The 15302-nt window shown below is 29.0% G+C and overlaps 1 protein-coding gene across 17 annotated transcripts in view; it reads left to right on the forward strand.

Moving 5' to 3' along the window:
• The window catches only part of LOC117168005 (protein daughterless), a 318058-nt gene that overhangs the window by 267071 nt on the left and 35685 nt on the right, over positions 1-15302 (forward strand). For 11 of the 17 annotated variants that reach the window (XM_033353401.1, XM_033353319.1, XM_033353327.1 and 8 more), the window contains 3 exons: positions 8606-8893; positions 11361-11522; positions 14471-14530. In XM_033353401.1, the coding sequence (XP_033209292.1) occupies positions 8606-8893; positions 11361-11522; positions 14471-14530 (510 nt within the window). The remainder of the gene's footprint in view (positions 1-8605; positions 8894-11360; positions 11523-14470; positions 14531-15302) is intronic. The other 6 variants (XM_033353379.1, XM_033353386.1, XM_033353393.1 and 3 more) reach the window with 2 other exon arrangements.

Below are 15302 nucleotides of genomic sequence, written 5' to 3' on the forward strand. Positions count from 1 at the left end.
AAAACTTTAGAATAGCGGCTTCTCCGATATAACCCTTTAGCATAAAAAATATCAAAAAACTTGTCATTATTTGATGAATTCTGAATGAAAAAATGGGGGAAGAGCATTTTTAAACCGCATTATGATTTTCTTTGTGAAAAAAAGAAAGCTGAAATGCATCTTGCATACTGAAATCACTATACTATGGCGCTCATTATAGGTGTTATTTGCATAGCCCACTAAAAAGTATAAACAATAAAAAAAATATTTTTGTATTTCCTTAAGCATGATATAATAATGAAATTATGACCTATTCAGTATGAAAAATGGGGAATTTGTTGATATTAATGGATTTTTGATGGGTTTGATGGGATTTGATGGGTATGTTACTAACATTGCGGCCAATTTTTTAAAAATATTAGATAAGAAGAATTCCTCGAAAATGATCTTTCCTCACTTTTTTCATTTAGAATTCATCGAATAACAAGTTTTTGATATTTTTCTACGTTAAAGGATCATACGGGAGAGGCCGCTATTATATTTTTTTTGCTTCGCGACTCTAAAAACGAAAAAATTCGTGAATAAAATAAAGACTGCAAATTGTAAGGTCAGCTAAGGGTGGCCCAAGACCTAAATCCCGGCTCTGTCAGTGGCTTGCAGACTGTTCAGTCGACAAATGCGTCGAGAATTAGAAGAGTGTCGGAATTCCGTTAGCCGCGCTCGGGTCCTTGTCCTTCGGTTCGCAATCCGTTGGACCAGCTGGCTGATTCTTTCGCGTGCTCTTATTTGCACTTTGTCGACTCGCCTGTACACACAGTTGAGAGACACTGTTGACAGATCTCGGTCTACCCGGTGTACTTACATACTACGTCAAAATGAGTCACCGGGGGGCTTTTTCTATATATAGTTTTATTCTCTTCGTCTTCGTCTTCTGCTGCTGCCCTCACGCAAGTCTGTGCAACTTCCAGTCAAGTGCACGAGGAGGGAGCAGCAGCAGTAGTTTGATTTACGCGCCTTTCCAGGGTAACACGACTGTCGTTCCATTCTTTTCGCAACGGAAAGTTGCGGGAATGGGGGGGGGGGGATTCTATCTCCAGTTCTCTTTCACTTCTTCGGCAAACTTGGTCCACTCGCAAAATTCAATTTTCCGATTCTAACTTCTTCGCCGCAGAAAGTAAGTTTCCCTTGTCAAATCTTTCAGAAGAACTCTTCTCTCTCGGACGACGCTATAGAATAGAGAGTATCGAGACGACGTATATATATGTGTGTATATATATATTATCCAATTTCTGACATATAAAAAGCCGAGAGGAATAGTTTAGTCGGGGAGGCCTGGGATTAAACTAAATTTCCAGAAAATGAAAGAAACTGATCGTTTCCGGTTTGAAGAGAAGACTGTCTGTCAGGTTCTAGAGTTAATAGGATTGGATTGCCGGCGTGGCATTTTAGTTTCAAGTTGGATAGTTTGTTTTTTTTTAGTTTTTATTTGTTTTTTTTTTTAGTTTTTTTAGTTTTAGTTTGTATAGTTGCGTCGTAATATAAAGCCACCGTGGAACCGGGAGCATTGAAGCGTCCCCCTCTCGAGTCCGACGAGATAACGTCGTTTGCGAGGACTCCTCCCGCGCGCCCGTTTATTTATTTTTCCGAACTGCCTTCTCTGACTTGGAGAGATACTTGGGCTCACTCGCTGTGCTCAACTTGTCTCGTAAAGTTACGACCGACAGAGCTTTGATCCAGAGAGACTCACGTCCCCGATATTCGAGGATTCGGATACTTTTTTTGATAGAAAGAAAACGATCTTGAAATTTTTGATTTTCCTTCTTGTTACGCAATTTTAAAACGGTGAATTGTAATTTTTGGCACAAGAACCTCTTATAACCGGGAATTTTACAACATTTTTATAATCTAAATTTTGTCCAGCTTTAATTTCAACCGTTTTTAAATAATTTTTTAAATTGTGATTTTTATCAATTATTAGGATATCATTCAGTTTGAAATGCTCAATTCGAAAATATTTCACTTCAAAAATTTTCCATTCTAGATTTTTAATTTTTAAGCTTATATTTTAATTTAAAGAATTTTAGAATGAATTTTTAAAGGCTTAAAGAATTAAAAATTAGAAACGTTTAAAGTCGAAGATTTTCAAAATTGAATTTTACTTTACGAATGAAAAAGTTAATAATAATTGATTTTACCAGGGGTTTCGAATTCAGTTCACAATTTTAGAATTTCTAGATTTTAACGTTAAAAAATAAAGTGTTTTTATTTAAAAGTCTTCTTAGTTAAATAAATGTAAATGCCCGATTGAAACTTTATAAACTATTTTCAATTTTAAAATAACTTCAAAATAATATACTTATAATCAAAGGCTTTCATAAATTTCAGATATTATTTCATTCCAAAATATTCAATTTTTAAACCATTGAATTTGAAATTTGTATGTATTAAGAGAAACAATTATTTTATATTTAGAACTATATGACTGTTTGTTAAAAATCAGTAATTATAAATAAAATATTCAAAACCAAACAAAAAAACTAAACTTCAAATTTTCCAATTTCAATTTTCCTATTTAAAACAATATAATTGTAAGTCAAATTGTTAAATTGTTGAAGAAATATTTTATAAGAAATATTATATAATTTTCGTGTTTAGAAGCTTTTTAAGAATTTTGAAAAGCATCAGAAGAATAAATAACGTTTTCTACATAAATCGAATATGATTTTTTATTTCGAAAACATTCATTTTGAGACAATATTTAAAAAGATTTAGAAAGATTTAAAAAATTATAAAAAATGATTGTGGAAGATTTTAAGGGATTTTTTCCATTTTGGCAGGAAAAAAATACTTAGAACAAAATTCTAATAATTTTAAAAGATGCTTTGAAGTTCTGAAAAAATATTTTTTTTTTTCAATGTCAAGCAACCTGTAAATGTTTGAAGATTCTGAAGCATTTGAAGGATTTTTAAACTATAAAAGTTTAACATTTTTAATTTTGGAGTTTAATTGCATTTTAATATCAAAATTTTGAATTAAAAAACTTTTAAACTTCAGTTTTACAAGTTTAAAATTCAAGAGTTACATTTTGAGTTTAATTTTCTACTAAAAAGATGAATTATCAACAAATTACGTGAATTTTCCATAGAATTTATTTTTTCAAGCAGTTCAATCTTCTATATAAAGATACTAATTTTCACCAAAAAAATGTCATATTTGATATTAAAACCGAATGCAATTGTAAATAAACAAGAGTTGCATGTATCTAAAAAGACGATTTTTGAAGAAATTACTTGAATCCTCAACTTGAACAGATTAATTTTCAATCATACAGTTACATTAAAAAAAAAGAGTTTCTGCCAAAAAAGTAGAATATTAATAACACGGTTCATTTTTAATTAAATTTTCAATTAATAAGATAAACTTTCATTAAAAAGAAATCGAATTTTTTATAAAATTGGTGAATTTTCCAGTCTAGTTTTCTACGAGAAAGACGATCTTTCAACAAATCACAGAAGTTTATAACCAAATGTTTTGAACAATGGATGTGACGCTAGTTCAAATTTTATTTTATTAATTTTCAGTTTATATTCTGTTCGTTTCCAAAATTTTGTTTATTAAATAATTTTATTTTTAAACAAAAAATGTTCATTGTCTAGCCAAAATGATGAATTTTCTATTTACAAAAAAGTTAAATTTTCAGTTCAAAATAATAGTTTTGAAAAAAAAAGTTTCTAACTAAGGTTATGAATTTTAAGGTAAAAAATGAACTTTTAAGAAAGTAGTTCTAATACTTTCAACCAAGGAATTGAATTTTCAATCTGAAGTTGGATTTAACCGACAAAGACAAATTTTCAACGAAATACTCGAATCTTCTACTAAAACAGATTAAGTTTTAAACTAAGCAGTTGCATTTTTAATAAACAAAAAAATTATTTTCTACCAAAAAACATAAATATCCAACAAAATACATCAATTTCTAACCAAATCGAAAAAACGATTTTTCTACAAAACATTTGAATTCTTCTCTCACAAAATGTGAATTTTCAACAAAAAAAATTAACTTGCAACCAATCAGTTGGAATTTTCAACAAAATAGTCACATTTTTAATTAAATACAAATTTTAACCATATAAAAAACGAATTTTGATCTAAAATTTTCAATATTCTACCAAAAAAAAGAGCTTTTAAAACATTATTTCAACTGTCAACCGAGAAGTTGAAATTTCAATAGAAGATGTTTTAATTTAAATTTAAAAAATAGTTGTTTTTAACCTATAAAGGCAAATTTTTAACAACAATAAAATTATTTTCTACCAAAAAAGATGAATTTTCGACCAAATGTATTAATTTCCAACCAAATAGATAAATTTTCTGCCAAATTGTTTAGTTTTCGAATCGAAAATACGATTTTTCTACCTAAAATTTGAATTTTCCTACCACAAATTGTGAATTTACAACAAAAAAATTAATTTTTAACCGAAACCGAGTAATCTTTAATCAGGCAGTTGCATTTGTTTTACCTAAAAAGATTAAATTTTTACAGAAAAAGATTTTAAATGGAATTTACATTAAAAAAAAGGTTAAAAAAGAAATAAAATTTTAATTAAATTGTTGAAATAAAATGAAAAAGACGAATTTTCAATAAAAGAGTCTACCAAGAAAAAGTTTGACTTTAAACAAAAATGTTGCATTTTCAAAAAAATGATGCAATTTTTAATAAACAACAAAAATTTTTAATAAAAAAATGAATTCTTGACGAAAAATTAAATAGTAGATTTTTTACCGGAGAAGAATGAAATTTCATCCTAAAATAATTTGATTTTATTATTGGGATATATTGACTCAGTTCACATTTAAGTAAAAAAATTATTCAAAATTTTAATAATTAAATTAAATTTACAATTAATTAAAAAAAATAATGTTCATTTGTCATATTTAAACAATTTCATGACCTAATTTTTGTTCAATTCGTGACACTATTTCCACTATTTTTTATCTCTAAAGTGAGTTTGAAGCCTGGGTCTGGCTTGTCGCTTGGATTTAGATACAGCAGACTCTGGTCTCACCTTCATTTGACGGATATCATTATTCCGATACCGTAATCTGTTTAGTTCTTTTTTCAATTCTCTATTCCGTTTTCCGGTTCACTATCAGAAATTCATTCAGAAGTCTGCAATCTGTCAGATTGTAGCATCTAGAACGGAGAAGACAAGCAGTGATGCGTCTGAAAAAATTTTCATTTAAACTTTCCCAGAAATCCATTTTTTTCAATAATTTTAACGCAACATTCGAGCATATAGATACATTTTCAGTTTAACCCTTAAAGGGCACACTTCCATATAATTACATAAAGAACATACTGGGTGTTCGGGACCCAAAGGTATTCAAATGTTTGCTGTACCGACGATATTGGATATTTTTTACAAGAAACTCAATTAAGGATGTTTAATGTATCTAGTTTAAGAAGAAAAAGGTTTCATAACAGTTTTTGAAATTTAAAGTAGTTGAAAAAATCCTTTTTGGAAAAAATTAAAAAATGACTTCTTTCACTCTAAAATTCATAACTTTTTAAATTTTTGATATTTTAAAATTTTATTTGAATACTTCCGAGATACGGTGCTTCAAAAATAAAATTATTCTCATAGTGTTCGTGCCAAAGAAGGTATTTATTCTAAAAAATAAATGCTTGAATTCAGTGAAAAATAAAACACCGTACTTTGCGTGATCAAATGATTTTATTGATTTTAAACTGCGTATAAAAATGATAAAAATCAAAATTATGTGAAAATGACATAGAATAATAGGTTTTCATGTCATTTGTTAACCTGGCGCTATAGGTTCCATTTTCTTGAATTTGGTATGTTTTGTTAAAGCGCAAATAAGTCCATGGGTGTTTCACACCCAGTATGCCCTTTAAGGATTAAGGTCAGCTTAAGATGACAAACCGTTTGGTTCTTATCGCTCAGACCGATAAATGGAGCCATTAACGAAGCACCAGCACAGTGGTGCCAACTTTGGTAGGAAAATCCTATGCAAATTTTGCAAGAACTTTTTTTCAAAACGAAATTGGAATCGGCGACAGGAATGTCAAGAGATAATCGTAATTTTTTGAGACCAGGAAATAATATGATCTTATTTTCTAATCGTGAATTGTTTTGCCTTCTGCCTTCCCTAACCGGGAATGTACTTTTAAAAAATAAATTTAATTTAGAAAAGTGATTCCTATGTTATCTACAGTCAAAGATTTTTTAGATTATCTCAGTTTACTCTAACTAAATCAGAATTTATTACTTAATTTTTATTTTATTTATTTAGAAAGTAAGCTAGTTGTGTGAAAATTTATTTACTTGATGAAAAATTCACTTTTTCGTAGAAAATTAATCTTTATGGTTCAAAATTCATCAGTTTGATATAATATTCAACTATTCCAGTTGATGATTCATCATTTGAGTTTAAAATTTATCAGCTTGGTAGGAAATCAATTCCCTTAACTGAAAAATAATCTTTTTTAATTGAAAATTCAACTAATTCATTGAAAATCTGCATATTTGATTAAAAATCTTCTTTTTTTTTTTGTAGAAAATTATCTTTTTCTTTGCAAGTTAATCTTCTTGTTTAAAAATTCCTCTTTTCCATTAAAAATGCAAGTATTGCAGTTAAATATGGATGATTTCCGTCAAAAATTCATCTTTTAGGTTGGAAATAAAATTACTTGGTTGAAAGTTAAACTTTTTTGTTGATAATTAATTTTTTTGGATTGAAGATTCATTATTTTAATTAAAAATTAATTTCTTTAGTTGGATATTGAGCTATTTGGTTACAAAAATTATTTTCTTTTTAATCTGGAAATGTAACTACTGTTATTCCAGTTGAAAATGTAACTTATTCCAATTCAATATTCCATAGTTTTAGTTGGAAATTCTTCTGTTTGATAGATCATTAATTTTTTGAACTTAAATTTAATTATTTAAGTTTTTATTGGCAACTGATTTTTTTTAGTAAAAATTAATTTGTTGTTGTTGAGAATTCATTGCTTTAGTTGAAAACTCATCTTTTTGGTTTAAAATTTAACTATTCCAACTGAAGATTCATAATTTTAGTTGGAAATTGATGAGCTAGGATGAAAGTTAAACATTTTCTTGAAATCGGTAGATTATTTTTTGTTCAAAATTAATGTTTTCAATTAAAATTTTAACTTACATATTTGGTTGAAAATTGAAATTTTTTTAGTGGAAAATTCAAACATTTGTTTTAAAATTATTTTATTTTGCTCTGTTGCTTTAAATTATTTTTACAATTAACATCATGAATTAAAATAAATGTTTGCGTTTAGCGGCAAGTATGAAAAACCGAGAAAGGACTGGGAACTTCAAATCGTCCGCCTGCTTAATTCGAAAGAGTCTGACTTTTTTTTCGTTTTTCACAGAAGTTTGCTAAACTTACTTTCGATTTCAGTCACAATGAAACTTTTAAAATTGAAATTTGAAGTAGAAAAACTTGAGCTATTTTAGTTTAAAGTCTTCAAAATTTAATCATTTCTCATTAGAAGCTTATACATAGAACTATTTAAATTCATAGTGTTTTTAATTCAACAATTTCTAATTTCGTGAATGCGTATTCAAAGTTTAAATTTTTTCAAATTTCAATTAACAGTTGGATATTTTCAAGCCCCCCTTCTCGTTTTGTCTGAAAATCTGACCATTTATTTGAAATTATTTGAAATAATAAAAAATGAATAATTTAATACTCAAATTATATAGTCTCAAATTTAAAGCCTTTATTGTTGATTACTTTCAAGTTTCAAATATTAAAAATATCTTATATCCATATTCAGAATCCTTCAAGCCTAATGATTATTTTTTTAAAATTGCTTAAACTTTAAACTTTATTTTGATTGTGCAAATAATATTTGAAAATGATTTAGAATTATGTACTCTGTTTATATAGAAATAAAGTTATCATTTCTCTAATTCAGTGCCTGACACTGCTTTTTTCATTGTTTTTAAATTTTTGAGGCGACTAATGTGACTTTTTTTTAATTCTTCAAGTCGATCCGTGCCCTGCAAATGTTAAATTGGAAAAAATAAAAATTAGGTCAAATTATATCGGATTCGGGAAGATAAATATTATGAATAAATATTAAACAGTAATTCAGAAACCAAATAACCTTGATTTTAAATGTATCCAATTGGAAATATTTTTGTGTTTACTGCAATGAAAAAAAATAGCTTTCGCTTTGCAATTGCACAATTAAACATTTTTTCCATTTCTGTATGGAGACAAATTTTGGGAAATTAATTCACGACACTGTTTCTAGATTTTATTACGCTTTAACGCGAGAACTAAGATCACGGAACCCTTGCTTTTAAAGCATATATCTCGAAGATTCATATATAAGGCCACGCCTCTTTGCTCTCAGTTCTCGAATTCTATGCTTTTAGATCATAGAGTTTGAGATTCTAAAGCACGTGCCAATTGTAGCTCTAAAATGACGCGCTTCGAGTTTGCAAATAATTTAATTTTGAACTTTAAACTCGTCACGATTATATTTATTTATTTTGACATGTTTTTATCTTCCGTTATCTGTACGATTCTAATTTTTTCTCTGTGTGTTTTTGTTTTTTAGGCATACTCGGCGATGTCACCTAATGGTGAGCCGCCAGCGCCAATTCTAGGTTCAGCAGTGACAAGTGCGGCGTCGTTGCCGCCGATGTCGACGTTTCGCGGTAGCGCTGCAGTCGCAGCGAATAGCGGAACTGGTGCTCCCTCCCCGGCGTCGTTGCAATACAGCCATAGTCCCGGTGCGCCCGCACCTGGTGCACCGTCTTCCGCACCCAGTGCGCCCACCACCAATCAGCCCTCCGCCGGAGACACCCTCGGCAAAGCCCTCGCATCCGTAGTAAGCACACCACGAGTAAGCACTACTCATGCTTTCTTCATTTTTTTAAACCAATATTAAGGGCATGTTTTACGGTGACCACGTGACCAAACCAGTCCTCGGTTATGAATTTTTTTTTGTGTTCGCCATGCCCAAAGGCAATGATATATCGCTCTCAAAGTTTAGAATATAGAAAATGAGATTAAAAATTGCGTTTGAGTAATAATTTTGAAAACAAAATAATTATCCGAGTAAAAAAAAATGTGTAAAATTATTTTCGTTTTTTTTGTTTCGTTTTTTCGCCACTACATCCACACGGATTGAGATATTGTGTTTAGATTTTGAAATATTAAATAAAACGGACTCAAGAACGTTTGTATACATCAATAATTTTATAATTTGAAAGAAAGTTTATTTATAAATTGATAAGATAGGATATTACCACTCGAGTTGTAGCTCTTTGCAGGTAATGTTTGATTTGATGCATTTCAGATTTTTTTATTCGCATATGTTGAGCGCTGACACAAATTTTGGACTAAATGATTTTTATTTAATTATTCAAATTTTAAACACGATATCTCAATCCACGTGGGAGGTAGTGAGCACCAAAAAAACTGAAAATAATTGTACACATTTTTTTATTCGGATAATTATTTTTTTAAATTATTACTCAAACTAAATATACGAACGCTATTTATAGTTTGGTGCGTGGTCAACGCAGAAATAAACAAATAAAATTTAATATTTTATTTTTAATATGAAGAATTTTAAAATGCGGCCTTAAAGACTTGCACAATTAAAAATTAAAAGCGTTTGAAGTTGAACATTTTTGATTAAAAACATTTTTGTTTTATCGACTGTAAATATAAATACATTATTTTTAAACGAATACGTTCATACTAAAAAAAAACAGATTTTAACGTAAAAAATTAAACTGTTTCAATTTGAAAGTCTTAGTCATTAAAAAAGAGCAAACGTCCGATCAAAACTTTTTACAATATTTTTAACTTAAAAATAATGTTATAACAATGTTTAATCCATTCAATTTCAAATTTTTTAATTAAGAACAAGAATAATTATACAATATTTTTCAATATTTTTCAATTTGAAAGTAAACCAGTTGAAACTGAATTGTTTGACATACAATGCCTTGAATCGTTAAAATTTAACTTTGAACGTTACTATTTTTATTTGCTTCAAAATTCAACTATTCCAGTAAAGTTATCATTTCAATTGAAAATTTATCTTTTTGATTGAGAAAAAAAATATTTGGTTGAAATTTAAACTCTTTTTTGGAAAATTTATTATTTCTGTTTAAAATTCTTCTATTCCAGTTGAAGATTCATCATTTTTTAGTTGAAAATTCATTACTTTGAATAACATTTTTTTGCGTGAAAAATTAATTGCTGTAAGGATAATTAAATTATTTCATTTTTGGTTTAAATTTACACTATTTGGTTGTAAAATTCATTTATTTTGTTGAGAATTCGTCTTTCTTGTAGAAACTAAACTTCCTGGTTGAAATCAAGATTATTGGTTAAAAATTCACGTTTTTGGTTTAAAATGAAACTATTCTAGTTAAAGATTAATTATTTTAGTTGTAAATTAATTTGTCTAAGCTAAAAATTCAACCATTCCATGTTTAATTGAAAATTGATCCTTTAATTCAAAATTCATGTATTTTGTTGAAAAATCGTACTTGTTGGTATAAAATAATTTTCTAGTTTAAAAATTCATCTTTTTGCTTGAAAATTCAAGTATTTGAGTTAAATATTTATAATTTGAGTTTAAAATTAATCACTTCTATTGAAAAATTCAGTTTTTTGCCGTGGAAAATTAATTTTTTTGAAACTGAAAATTAAATAATTTTTCTTTTTTTTTTAAATTAAAGAAATGTATCTTTTTTTAGTTAGAAGTACAACTATTTCGTTGAAAATTTATCTTATCTAGTGGAAAATTCAACAACATAGTTAAGGGTCCATGTATTTTGTTGAAAAAAAAACGTTTTTTGTGTTAGAAATTTAATTTTTTTGCTTGAAAATTGAATTATTGTGTTGAAAAATCATCTATCATTTTCAAAATTCAATATTTTTACTTTAAAAATTAGGAGTTTGAACGCTCATCAATTGAATTAAAAATATATTACCCAAATTAATTTTATCTAAATATGTACTGAATTTTAAGTATAAGATAATATAATAGAAAGTTGTGCAATTTATTATAAGTCCTGAACATTCGGAAAAATTTCAGTAAATAATTTATTATATATCTAGTATTATTCAACTATTTAATTAGCCAATAGTTCTAATATATTTAAGAATATCTTGTAATTATTAATAAATAACTATTAAAACTTAATAATTATACCTGGAAAAAACCTGGACTTTTGTCAGGAAATATTTGTTCAGAATTTGAGTAAGACACCCTGAATAAGAAGAAGCACCTCCTCGAGTTGGATGTCTTTTTTCCTTCCAATTTTATAGCAAATTTTGTCCATTCCTAGATTTACCCCACGGACCAATCAGTATCCAGTTATAGCAGTAATCCCTCAACTCCAGTGAGTTCGCCGCCGCCCTTGACAGGCTCGGCGCCAGGCTGGGCGCCCGGAGCAGCTCCAGTCTCGCCTCACTTTACAGCGGATCCAAATCGGGGGACAATTCACATGGTGTGTATTCGCTTACTAACATTTCAATGAATACAAAAAAATCCTCTTTTTTTTTGGTTCTATTTAATTTGTTTCATTTATTTTTTATTAATCTCTGATTTCTGGCCTGTCAATTTAATTTTTCGCACATGAACCACCATTTTATCTCAGAAATAGTCTCAGAAAACACTCACTGCATAACGATTGCTTCCGTTTTCACCCCCCCCCCCCACCTTCTCTCTTTGATTTCAAGTTGCGATATGATTTGCGTGCGTATGTGGATTCTCACGATTTGCTTAACTAATCTCTCGCACGACTACGATGTGCAGTAATCTTCATCGTTAATTAGCACAATCCTATCCGAAATTTACAATGTAAAGTTAAAATTGTTTAGATGAAAAAAAAAATGGTAGTGGATGAATATTACTGTTGTCCGTCTTGTGATTATAGAAGAATAATAGTATCACCTCATTTGAAAATACCTGGAATCGATACAGTTTCGATCTTTGAGAGGTGAAGGAAAACACGGGGTGTATTATGTTAAACACGCACTTCGACCTTCATTTTAACACGGTCAACCTTTAGTGTATGCATTCCGAGTTGAGCTAACCAACACTGATTAACAGAAGCTTTACTCGGTCTTTTGAACGATTGAATTTGTTACGTTCATGTTGAAAGAACCTCTCTGCTAGTGTGTATGTTTAAAAAAAGAGGGACCACTCTCTGGTAATGGTCGTCTGAACTAATCAATCTGATTTTTGATGTGTCTCGTCGTTTTGATAGACACATGCGGCATGCAACAAACAGAGTTACGAGAATAGGTCGCGAGATGTGCGTCGCTGATTCGAAATAGCGACGCACATCTCCTTGATAGTGATTGCTATTCTCTAGTTTAGTATGCTATTTCAATTTTTTTTCAAATTCAGATTTAAACTCTTTTGCGTTCACATGTTAAATCAAGGCGTCTATTCCACGTGGAAAATCTGGAATTGTCAGGGAATTTATATATACCTGGAAATGTGAGGGATTTTTTTTAAGTTGGAATTTTTTCGAGAGGATGCTTAATTTTTTTTTTAATTGCAATATAACATCGAATAACAGTTATTCTTTATTTGCAAAAGTAGCTTTATATGGTTGTATTGAACTTTTTTGTTGAAAATTCGGGGGTTTGTTTCAAAATAATTATTCTTTCGTCTAAAAATGGATAATTTTTAGTTCAAAATTTAAGTATCTAGGCGAAAAATCGTGTTTTTGTTGAAAATTTCGTTCTTTTTGGTAGAAAATTAATCTTATTCGTTTATCTTTTTGGTTGAACATTGAAACAATATGTTCGAAAAATGTTCTCCCGCTTGACTTGGAAAGTCTTTCTTAGTTAAAAACTCAGCTGTTTTTGATTAAAAATACAAATATTTTTTGGTTGAAATATTAACTACTGCACTCCTTGTTCAGTATTCAACTTTTTTGGAATGAAAATGTAATGATTTCAATTGAATATTCTACCGTTTTATTCAGAAATTCGTCCATTTTTGTTTGAAAACTGATCTTTTTTAGTTCAAACATTAACTATCTGGTTGCAAATATATATTATGTAATTGAAAATTGAAATACTCTTGTGTTAAAAATTCATCTTCGGGTGGAAGTCTTTAGTGGAAAATGAAACTTTTGATAAAAATTTATTTATTTTGTTTAAGAATTTAGGTTTTTGGTAAATAAATTAATTTCTTTATTTGCATATTAATCTTCGTGTTATAAAATAGTCATCTTGTTTGAAAATTAATGTTTTTGGTTAAAAATTCATGTACTTTGTTGAAAAATTGACGTTTTTGTTCAGAAATTAATTTTTTTGTTTGAAAATTAGTCTTTTGGTTTGAAAATCATCTCTTTGGTTAAAAATTGGTCTTTTTTTTTTTAGTGGAAAATGAAACTTTTTCGTTAAAAATTCATTTATTTTGTTTAAAAGTTTAGGTTTTTGTTAAATTAATCTTTTTGTTTAATAAATAATCTTTTTGGTTTAAAATTCATCTATTCTAGTTGAAGATGCATAATTTTAGTTGAAAATTAATTACTTCGGTTAAAAATTTGCCCTTTTTTTGTAGATTTTAAGTTAATTCATTTAATAATTTATTACAGTTAAAAAATTATCTTTTTTGTTGAAAATGTCCTTTTTTGGTAGAAATTAATTTTTTTGTTTGTAAATTTATCTTTTTCGTTAAAAATTGAATTATTCTACTTAAAGATTCATACATTTTTAGTTAATAATTCATCTTTTTGGTTTAGACTTCAACTATTCCACTTGAAACGTCATCAGTTTAGTTGCAAATTCATCACTTCTTTTGAGAATGTAACTTTTTTTTTTTAAATGATATATATTTTTTGAAGGTTCGTAATCTTAGTTCAAAATTGATCACTGTTTTAGAGTAGACACCCTTTAAATGTTGATTGAAAAAAGTTATACATAATATACTAAACGAGAAAGTATTGATTACTATCAAGGAAATGTCTCGAGACGTGCGTCGCTGATTCGAATCAGCGACGCACATCTCGCGACCTCTTCTTGATACTCATTAATCAATGTCGCTGATTGGATTGAGCGACGCACCTCTTGCGACCTATTATTGATAATCATTGATGCGCATCGCTGATTCGATTGAGCGACGCACATCTCGCGACCTCTTTCTGTAAGCCTGTTTTTTGGGTGTCGCATGTGTTTACCAAAGCGAGGAGTCAAATTTTTTAGATTAGGCAACCAATGCCAGAGTGGTTTTATAGACGACCACGCCGTGAGAGGTTCTTTCTTTACATGTACATAACGAAATGTTCACCTCCATTTCTTCATCGAATCGTGACAACCCATTTTTACGCATTGGTTTAATTTTTCTCCGCCCTTGTTTGTGTACGTTGTGTTGATTTGGTTGTTCTCTCTTTTTTTTTTTTTTGGTTTTGTTGTTGCGTTGGTGTTGTGTGTGAAGCCGGCGCCTGAACAGCAGAGGTTAGACGATGCCATTGGCTTCCTTCGGGACCACGCCGAGGTGAGGATCGCCGATTCATTTTGTTTTCTCCCTAATCTAAGTTGTTCATTCCCCGCACGTTAAACGACGACCTAATTTTTGCAAATTCAAATTCATCAGTTCACAACATTTCATTAATTTTTATTGATTTTTTTTACCTCTGTATCATAAAATTGTTCGGCGTCGTTAAACGTGCACTGCTTACCTCTCTTATTTGTCTACTAACAGGGTGGCGGATTTTATATTTTTTGTTAATCAATAACATAGGGTTCGATTCTCAGAAGAGGTGAAATTCAGATTTACTTTGCACTTTCAGCCAATACTGATTTCATTAACAAGTGCATGCTTTTCTTTTTAATTAATTTATTTTTTTCATTTTTTTTAAATTATTTTTTTTTTCCATTGAATGCACCATCAGTGTACAAAATCGTGCGAGATTTTACAGCAAATTTTCACAGGCTTGTCTTTCTTTCCCAATTGCGTCTTTCAGGGTGGCCAACTGGAGCGAGAAACGTCATTTTCACTTTGAATGTCACTTTATATCGTTTTATGAAATAATAATTATAAAATTGTTTGGTTTTTAAGGATCTGCTGTTTGCCTTAATTTTTAATTATTTAACTCGAGATGTTAAGAAATGGAATTTTTGGAACTCAGTACTTTTAGATAAAAGTGTGCATAATTGGTTTTGAATTTTGCAAAGTTTTATAATTTATAAATCAGGGTTTAATTTTTCAAGTATTTATAATTCAACCATTTTTATCTGAACTTTTGTAGATTTAACAATTTTTTTTC

This window comes from Belonocnema kinseyi, chromosome 1 (assembly GCF_010883055.1).
Source record: "Belonocnema kinseyi isolate 2016_QV_RU_SX_M_011 chromosome 1, B_treatae_v1, whole genome shotgun sequence".
Taxonomy (NCBI): Eukaryota; Metazoa; Arthropoda; class Insecta; order Hymenoptera; family Cynipidae; genus Belonocnema; species Belonocnema kinseyi.